Source organism: Juglans microcarpa x Juglans regia, chromosome 5S, assembly GCF_004785595.1.
Source record: "Juglans microcarpa x Juglans regia isolate MS1-56 chromosome 5S, Jm3101_v1.0, whole genome shotgun sequence".
NCBI lineage: Eukaryota > Viridiplantae > Streptophyta > Magnoliopsida > Fagales > Juglandaceae > Juglans > Juglans microcarpa x Juglans regia.
In genome coordinates, this window is record NC_054603.1 from 27,331,775 (window position 1) to 27,341,282 (window position 9,508).

General features: G+C 36.5%; 1 protein-coding gene across 6 annotated transcripts; it reads right to left on the bottom strand.

Moving 5' to 3' along the window:
• Nucleotides 1-1,303: 1,303 nt before the first annotated feature.
• On the bottom strand, nt 1,304-7,867 carry LOC121266931 (thylakoid membrane protein TERC, chloroplastic). Of its 6 annotated transcripts, none has more exons than XR_005940942.1 (16): nt 7,575-7,865; nt 7,389-7,469; nt 6,621-6,760; nt 6,449-6,525; nt 5,675-5,762; nt 5,453-5,533; nt 5,285-5,341; nt 4,672-4,753; nt 3,890-3,939; nt 3,551-3,607; nt 3,362-3,440; nt 3,115-3,190; nt 2,591-2,649; nt 1,857-1,914; nt 1,644-1,757; nt 1,304-1,564 (listed from the first exon to the last, which is right to left on the bottom strand). XR_005940942.1 is itself a non-coding variant. In XM_041170785.1 (15 exons), the coding sequence occupies exons 1-14, from the start codon at nt 7,678-7,680 to the stop codon at nt 1,666-1,668; spliced, it is 1,107 nt and encodes a 368-aa protein (XP_041026719.1). In that variant the 5' UTR covers nt 7,681-7,861; the 3' UTR covers nt 1,304-1,564; nt 1,644-1,665. The 6 variants fall into 6 exon arrangements, 3 of the variants coding, with proteins under 3 accessions (XP_041026719.1, XP_041026718.1, XP_041026721.1); XR_005940941.1 differs by having other exon boundaries at nt 1,640-1,757; XR_005940943.1 differs by lacking the exon at nt 3,115-3,190 and having other exon boundaries at nt 1,640-1,757; nt 1,857-1,942; nt 7,575-7,863.
• Nucleotides 7,868-9,508: the final 1,641 nt, after the last annotated feature.

A 9,508-nucleotide genomic window follows, 5' to 3' on the forward strand; every position in this document is an offset into this window, starting at 1 on the left:
TACTACTGACCGTGATGTTTTGAATTGTAAGATTTATAAAGTTTTCCTTGGTGGAACAATACTTGAGCATCCAACGACAGTGGGAGGATCTGGCTCTAGTTACTTGTGTGAATTTTTGACCAAGAATGGATGGAAGAAGATGATTGTGCTTCAGTTTTTCGAAAAGCTCTGTGTTGACTCACAAATCTTGGTGGGTGTCATTACTCTTTGGAAGGCCAAATTTGTGAAAACCATTTTTCAGGAAAAGGATCCAGCCCCATCTGTGGATGACCAGTCAATCAAAAACTGGTATGAGCTTGCATCGGCCAGTGAGGGTAATGGGAAGGTACAGATTGAGCAAGTTGAAGAAATAACATTGAAGCTTGATTTGGATGGGCTTCATGTTATTGGTGGAGATGACTTCCACACTAATACTTACCTCCTTGCTGAGAATTTTAGGGATAAGAATCTGATAACTCAGCCCCTCCTAGTGCCGTTTGGTAGAGGAAAAGGACTAACTATTAGATGAATGACCTTTGTGTTACCACCTTTTGAGTCAACTTGTAATATGAAGGACGAAGTTGAGGCTGTCAAGAAACTGAAGGAGCGATAAGTTAAGTTTTCAATCAAGGAAAACTTACCCGCACCTTGTGGACAAGGTGCTTCTATGGGGGATGGTTTGTCATAGTCTATTGATAGAATAACATGGGCCATGGGCCTTGGGCCAGTTTATCTTCATTTACTTTAATGTTACATGTTATTTGGACTACATTAGAGTTAATGGGCCTTGGGCCTTAGTTTGATTTTCTTATATGCTTTTAGTGTGTTAGTTTGGGCCCATATAGGGGTCATCTCCTTTATGTAAGAGCCAAGAGCTTTAGGATTGATTATCCAGAATCATTAATGAAAATGCTTTCTTATTCTCTTTTATATCAACCCAGAATCATTAATGAAAATGTTTTCTTATTCTCTTTTATTTCTTTTTCTTGGAGGTTAGGTCAACCTCGAATCTGACCATTTTCTTTACATTTTCTCTCATACTTTCTAATTATCCAGACACTACCTATCAGGTGTGTTACAATTTTATTTAACTTTTAACTTCCATCTAAAACCATTTCATCTCATCTTACTATCCAAATAGAGCCTTATTTTGGAACAATCTTTTTAGGAGAGACAATTTTACATATTTCTGTCAAATCCCTCTATTATTGAGTTTGGTCGGTACCATTTCGATATGTTTCGATTCTTCCGAACAAGAGAGGTTTGATGCTTTTGAATTCAATGTATTAATTCTACTTTTACTTCCTATGGCAGGAGTTTACCCTTCTCTGTAAGTATCATTCCCCATAGCTCCATGTGCCTCCGATTCTTTCAGAAAATGTTAGATTCACAAATAAGTTTCATGGTTGGATGGATTCTTTTGCCCTTGAGCCTTAGATAAATAACTGAACTTGATAAAACGAATCTTCAATAGGAAAATGATAAAGCTCAAACTAGATCAATTGGAACTAGAACAAGCTATGCTACCTTTGGCTTTGCCTCTGTTCCGGGGTTTCCATTTCATGAGTATGCTGGTTTGTCATACCTTCAATTTAACGGGAACTTTATTATCATTGGTTGGGCAATACTTACAACAAATAAATAAAATAGTAGTTTTTACCTGCCTCTGCGCCTGTATTTCTTTAATTAATCAGACTTATTCATTAAACTTAACAGTACTCCGACACTAAGACTAGTGAATACAAAACCAAGAGATGCCTCAGTTGAAATATGGAATCCTACAGGAAGAGTTGCAAAAACGTTAATGTTCGGATTGAGAAATACATATAGTATGAGATTGCATGAAAAATGAGGTAATCGCTTTAGTAAATACCCACCAAAAAAATCCAGGATCATCTTGCACCCAACAAAGCCCAGGACAACACCAATGGATGGCTGATATAAAGGAATGAGGGAATGCCGACTTCCATCAGTACAAATTTGAGCATATCAACACAAAGCATAAGGTCTATGACATTGCAAATAGATATTGAAAATGAGAGTAATCCAACATATTTGAAATTTAACACCAACATTTTGCACAACAAAAATGAAAATGTCGGTTCTCAGTGTTAACACCCCACAGCAGCTCATCCTTCCCATGTCTAGCAGCAAACACAAGGATGGGCTGTTTGATTAAATGCCCCATACACCGACTGCCCAAAGAGATAAGATTCAAGCTGGCTACTCTTTTTCACGTGCACATTGAACACAACCCATGCATGGAAGATTCCTATGTAAGAAAACCCTAGCCATCATAGTAATTTCCCCCTGTATAAATCCTATTTGATTCTTAAGTGCATATTAAATTAAACTCAGCTAGGACCATATGATATGAAATGGCTAAACCATTCTATCTATTCAACTAAAACTAACCTAAAAAGACTTTGGGCTCGGGTGCATCCCACATTCCCAAAAAAGGAGGATGAATGATGGTTGTAAGTGTCATAACTGGGAGTCAGAATACTCCTTTTGGCATGATTCTGAACCTCATCCTCATTTTGGCATGACTTTGGTAAATATTTGACAAGATATCACGCATTTAAAGTCACCAAGAGCGAGTAAATTTTACCTGTAAATACTCCAAATCTGACATGCCTTCTGAAATAAGAGTGTATAGTGACCTCAAACCTACAGCGGCAGAAAATATGACCAACTAGGTATGTTTAGTAGGAACTCGATTATGTTGAGCAATCAGCTAATAAAATACATACAACCTATATCAGACAGCAATGTTAGGTCATTTAATTATGTTCGGATACAAAAACATAATGCATTTATAGCTAAACTCCAAATCTCAATCCAAATACATCTCAAACCTACAGCGGCAGAAAATATGACCAACTAGGTATGTTTAGTAGGAACTCGATTATGTTGAGCAATCAGCTAATGAAATACATACAACCTATATCAGACAGCAATGTTAGGTCATTTAATTATGTTCGGATACAAAAACATAATGTTTCATTTATAGCTAAACTCCAAATCTCAATCCAAATACATCTTTGACACATTAAATTCAGGTAAAATGGTACAAAAAAAGGACACTATCTTGAGTGCTTTTTTGTGAGATAAGTCTAAAACAAACACTTTTACCTTAATATTGTACAGTGAAACAGAAAATCAGAATGCCAAAGCCAAGTAAACAGGATACCATGATTGATAGCCACACCTACTATAGTTCTTATCATCAAAGGTTTCAAAGCCAAAACATGCTCTGATCGTACTATCATACGAAAAAGAATAAGCACAAGGACATATCACATGCAATTTTGAAATATATAAAAACTCAATTAACCAGGAACAATCAGTCCAGATATTGCACTTCTGTGAAAAGAATTACCTAAGATGGCAAAGAGATTAGAACTAAAAACTATGAAAGGGTCCCGCGTAACACCAAAAACTGCAGGTATTGAGTCAACCTAAAGAAAATGAAGCAGTCATCAAAATTCTTTTAACAACATAGACTAGTAAAGGCCAAAGAGAAAAGCATATGTATGCCTGGAATGATTGAGGGATGAGGGATATCTACCGCAAATGCTATGTCACTGAGCTCAATAACTGCCACTGTGAGAAGCAAAGGTGTGGCCTGCCCAAAATGTTTGACACCTATTAGAAATCCAAGTACAAATTAATTTAATACAGTAAATGAACTTCAAATCTTTGGGAGACAAGCCACATGTTGATCCAGAGATAAGGGGTTTTTTTTTTTTATAAGAAAAAAAAAAAAAAAAAAAAAAAAAAAAGAGATAAGTCTAACTCTTTTATGCAGGTTTCTCACACATTCATATGTTCGTCATGCTGACTATGATTCAATATAGTATTACAAAGGACTAAAATTTCAAACAATTAACAGGATTCATCGACTTACTTTCCAGACATCATCCTGAACAGTTATAAATCGATCACTGTCATAATTAGCTGCAATAATTAAAAAAGGGTGAGATTTCAGACTAGAAAGATCAGTTTAGCGGAGTGATTCAGCTATAAGCATGCATCTAAATACATTATAAATCCATCAAGACAGTGATTCCATCATGAATACTGTTATAATCTACTAAGATAGAGCACTGATCATTCCTGCACCAATGCCATGGTCCATAGTGAAAGGAGTCCCAGAAACAGGATAGAAGAAAAACTGTTCACTACAAACGTTGTGTGTTCAATCTCTAATATGTAGGTGGCTATATAAATTTAGTGGTGAAAATTTTGTGACAAGAAATAATCAATTAGATTACTTTAAGATCACCTCAAAGAGACTTATTGAACTGTTGTTCCTATATATACTCTGAAAATTACGTGATGGAGGAACCAAACTTATTGAAGTATATATGGAGGAGGTAGGAATAAAGTTTTTAAGGTGCAAGCTATACTGAACTAAGTAGTCGGCCTAACCTTCCATTCCCGTAATCAATTTTTTTTCTCACTACTTATGTACCTTTTCTTACTTAATCCATAGTTTTTTACTTTTTCTGAAGTGTGAGGCAAAGCAAAGGAGATTACACCAGTCTTCAAAGTTTTACTGGATGTGCTTTCGAGGCATGGCTGCTGCTCTGCCCAAAAATCAGAGGATTTTGATACAGGCTTTGCAAAACATACATAAAACTGAAATAGCAATTCTAACTAAGAAACAAGTACACGGCGTGAGATTACTTGTGACGGGTATAAATCTTTGGCATGTCTTCACCACAAAGTTGTCAGATATGTCAGTGTCACCTTCTTCACTGGAAAATAGCTATAAGGATGACAAAAATTATAAGTAACTAGGCATTAGATCCAAAGGAATAGCATAAAAGACAACAACCCGGTAAGAGATTTTTCAGGAATATGAACAAGGGACTATCACAAAACAGATTCAAGAGCCTAAAAAATCAGAGTTTGTAATGCAGCTGTGTTTCTTTTTCTTTTTCCTATTTTTCCTCTTTTCCTTCTTGTTTAGCATACAAGTGGGTGATTGTGGCTTATTTGTTTGGTTTCTAATGCAGCACTGTTACCACACCTACATGAAACTTAGGTCAATGATTGCAGGTCAATGATGTGGAAATTCATGAGAAAATACATTGTTGACTTTCTGGCCAAGTATGGGAACTTGACGACACAATATTACCCTCTTCGCATTCTTTATTTCATCCTGTACTGACGAGAACAGGGAAAACTAATAAATTCTCATACTCTTTTTTTTTCTTGGGTGGTGGAGTGGGGGAGCATTAGAAAATGGATAAACTGCGCTAACAATTGGTAGATCATTTAAGAAGAGAAATTTAACCTTAAATGACGAGAATAGGAGTATTGCAGCCAGTAGCAGGTTCACTGCCTCAAACCTCTAAAACAACACGTGAAAAAATTTTCAGAATGAGCATGTAAAACAAGAAAGGCTGCTCACAAAAATAAACGTTTAAGTGCGCACAAAAAACATGCACCACCAGAAACTAACCTGAAGAGTGGCTGCTCCAAGAAGAATCAATGTCAAACGAAAGACGACTGCACCAGCAATACCATATGAAAGTACACGATTCTATATCTCCGGGAAAAAAAAAAGCTTCCCGTTACAAGGAATTAATGTAAAGATGATATGAAAAACCTTTATATAAATCTGAGGACCAAAGGAATCAGGCTATATAATATTCATTAAATGGACAGAAGGTTCATGTTTCACCTGATACATAACGGGCACTTTGAAGTACTTAAAAATCAGAACAAAGACAAAAAGATTGTCCACTGACAAACTTTGCTCCAATATATACCTGCAAATAGCCCACATTGGTCATTGGGAAGAAATCATCCAAGTAAAGAATTATTTTCAGTTTACACCACGATCATTGCATTCGTCAAGCCATGCTTCTGACCATCTTCTCCACCTCAGATATGTCAAAAGACATCCCACCTCAAGAGGTGCAAGATGCATTGCTGTCTATTGTTTAAATTGGAGTTTGTAACACTTGCCTAGCACTCCAATAAAAAATAGACACAAGGAGGGAGGATTTTCAATGAAACAAACCAAAAAACGGAGCACATACTAATCGCATGCTTAGGCTTTGAAGTATATGAGTATTACAATCCACATGCCCTTCTCATTTATGTTCCATTAGCAATTAAAATCATTAATGTACAGAACTTTGTAATATTATCCTTTCAAGTTTAAAATTTGTTTCCAAGAGTTACACTTAGTGTTGCACAAACCACAAGCAATAGTCTTGGATAAGTCGTATGAATTATCTAAAGCATGCGAGTCATTATAGTGCTTGTGCACACTGTGAGAGCTGTAAAAGTGTAGATCTTTGCTTCGGCAATATCAATTACTTAGATGGATTCACCCACTGCAATGATAAAACACACACAAGTATTATCTTTATTGTATACAAGTATTAGCTCTATATTGGACTTTCTATTCGGGGTTGAAAGGCATTGACAATGCCAAATTTCAGCATACCCAGCAAAAAACTCTGATGCCTTGCCAAGTCCATCTTTCAAACCTAATCCAATGCCAAATGCCACCGCAGTGCACACCTATAAGATTTTATGACTAAAATGAACCGGTATAGATAATGATAGAAATAATATATTCAAGTATACAAGTCAAAGCATGCTCAAAGGGAGCTCACCCAAAAGGCAACATTTCTAACAGAAGACGCATAAGTTTCACGCCCCTGAGATTTTTCTAGATTATTGATCGCATCTGGAGTGTTATAGGGATCAGCATTGATAATCTCATCGTATGACTGAGAACTGATTCTCTTGCTTTCTGCAGATACATTACACCAGTTCTTTTAATATCAATTTTTTATGAATAGTTCTTTAAACTCAATTATAATACAGCTTCATGAAATGTGATACATCTCACAGGTGAGAGCAATAATCAGAAAAGCCTTGGCATATACAATAGATGGTGATACTGATCAAATTGAATCACTAATGCTGGACATTCTAAAGCGGATAAGACTTGAAGCAAATCAGCAGAAATTACAAATATTCATTATAGCCTTAGAGGACATTGAAGAAATAGAGGCAGGCTGGCCCATGAATCCATAGCATCATGAAAGTGTGTACATAGTGCGTACATGGATATCTACATATACAGCAAGAAATCTATGCCAGTAAAGTCGACTAAACCATGAGCCAGGGTTTGGTGCCCATCATAAATGCTTTGAAGTAACAAAAAACCTAGCAGCTAATAGTCCAAGAATCACAGATTTGTGACGGAATATTGTCAGAAAATCACAGATCAATGTCAAAAGTTTGGACGAGGGTAGAACTGCATTGGTTCAATTTAACGTTAATTGCAATTAGTTCCCTAGTTTGCTCAACAGAATTATGTCAAATGTTAATTACAAAATAATTTTTTTTCATAAGCATGCACACACAAAATTCACCTGAGGGAGAGAAATGATCCTCCTGCTCGGTTCCTCTGGAGCAGGCAATTGGAAAATATTCAGCTCGACGACCATGACCAACTGCCAATCCAATTTCAAAGCGACACCATAACTAAGATTGTTGTTGATTAATATTTTATATCTAAACGGAGAGGGAGAGAGAGAGAGAGAGAGAGAGAGAGGAACCTGTGCGCAAACTGAAAATATGGTGGTGAGTAAGTTGAAGCCGAGAGCAATTGGAAGGCGGCGAAATACATGGCATGCCGGGGTGGATAACCGAAGCTAATCCCATTGTCAAGCTCTGTCGGGATTAAAGTAGTATTGCAGGGGAATTCCAAAGGGGGAGGAGAGAGGGCATTCTGGAGACACTTTGGCCTTAACCTTATCCTCTCTTGAATCTTTGATTCATCGCGAGATAATCTGAATGCAATCTTTTTGTCGATTACTAGTTCTAATATAAGATTAGTTATAGAGGAAAGAAAACTAATATAAGGTCATAGAGCTTCAAAAATTATATAGGCTGCGAATATTCATTTCATTGTCAATATGCGAATGTTATACTTTTTTATTAAACCACTGTTAATGCCTATATTTGCATAACCGCCCGGAACGGATGAAAGAGTCATTTCTAACCCACGATTGTAATTCGAGCCACAATGATGCAGTCAAATAGCCCACAATGACAGTTTGGGCATCATTACAATTAGGGCTATGCAAAATTCTGAGATTTCCGATTCTGCCCGATATCTGATTCGATTCCAACTCCATCGGAGTCAAAGTGGTCGGAAAACGGAGTCGAAGTGCAGAATGGCTCCGAATAAGAAGCCGACTCCGACTCGGACTTCGATTTTTTAAAAAAAAAAAAATCAAACGACGTCATTCCAGCGTCGTTTCATCATTAGGGGGTCCAAAACGCAAGACCCCCCTTCCCTTCCCTTCCCTTCTCCATTCTTCCTTCTTCATTCTTCCCCTATCTCTCTCAAGTCTCACGTCTGAAGTTTGAATGGCTGAACCAATGAACCTCCACCTCGCCGCCTCGTTCCCTCTCTGTTGCCACCGTGAGTCTTTGCTCCTCTATAATGCGCGACTTCAATCCGAGCTTCAGCTTGCGGTGAGAACCCGATTTCGAGCCCTAAAATTAAATTGCTTAATTTAATTTTATGTATTCCGTTACTCATAAATTGCTTAATCCGATTCTGAACCCGATTCCAATTCTGGGTATTTTGTTGTGATTGGAATGAATTTGTTTTGTAAATTTGTAGTAAGGAAATGTGTTTGATAAAATGTGTAATTGTTTGTAAGTTGTGTTGTATGCATGCAATGTGTTTGATAAAATGTGTAAGAGATGTTTCTATGAAATTAGACAGTTTCTCCTTAACACTTGTTTAATTTATAGGCCTTTTATGTTAAAAACATAGATTCATTTAATTGAGGTGCTGTTATTAATTTATAAAAACATTTTAGCAATATATTGTTGCTAATTAATCAAGCACTGGCTGATTAATAATGCATCGTGGAGATGGCTTTTTTCTTTCAAACCAAACCCAAGAAAACTTATGTGCTTTTGACTCCCAAAAGAAACCACAGAAGCTTATTGACTCCCATCCAAGAAAACTCTATCTGTCCTAAGATACAGAACAAGGAAAAATCTAGGATGCCATTGGAAGGAGGAAGGAAGGATAAAGGTGGTCTGGACAGGGAAGGCACACGTGTTTTTTTTTTTTTTTTTAGAAGTGGGGGAGGCACATGTGTGTTTCTGAATCAGCTCTTCAAACCCTACCAAATAAATATAAACAATATTCAATGGGCAGACCCTTGTTCTTTATGATGTAACTAATCATATAATTTAATGAACATTGCTTAATAACAATTTCTTTTTATATAAGAACAGTGGCTATTAGCAAATTTCTTACAATTACGAAGTACAACAGAAATCAGCAAGCACCATGTGTGATTCATAGGACTTGAAGCTATTTGTGGAACATACAGAAAATGAAACTATTGAACTCAGTCTTACAAAAATAAGAATAAGAAAAAGAAAATCCTTGAATTAGATTTTCTTGAGTAAGGCTTAAATTAAATAAACCAAGAAACTTTTAATTAAAATGGCATGAAAACAT

What these genes read in the sequence shown, in the direction of transcription:
- LOC121266931 (XM_041170785.1), bottom strand. Translation starts at nt 7,680, where the DNA reads ATGGGATTAGCTTCGGTTATCCACCCCGGCATGCCATGTATTTCGCCG. An exon ending in GGATCATTTCTCTCCCTCAG is followed by an intron (nt 6,761 to 7,388) that starts GTGAATTTTGTG and finishes ATGTATCTGCAG; the next exon opens with AAAGCAAGAGAATCAGTTCT. An exon ending in GATGATCCTGGATTTTTTTG is followed by an intron (nt 1,758 to 1,856) that starts GTGGGTATTTAC and finishes CTCTTCCTGTAG; the next exon opens with GATTCCATATTTCAACTGAG.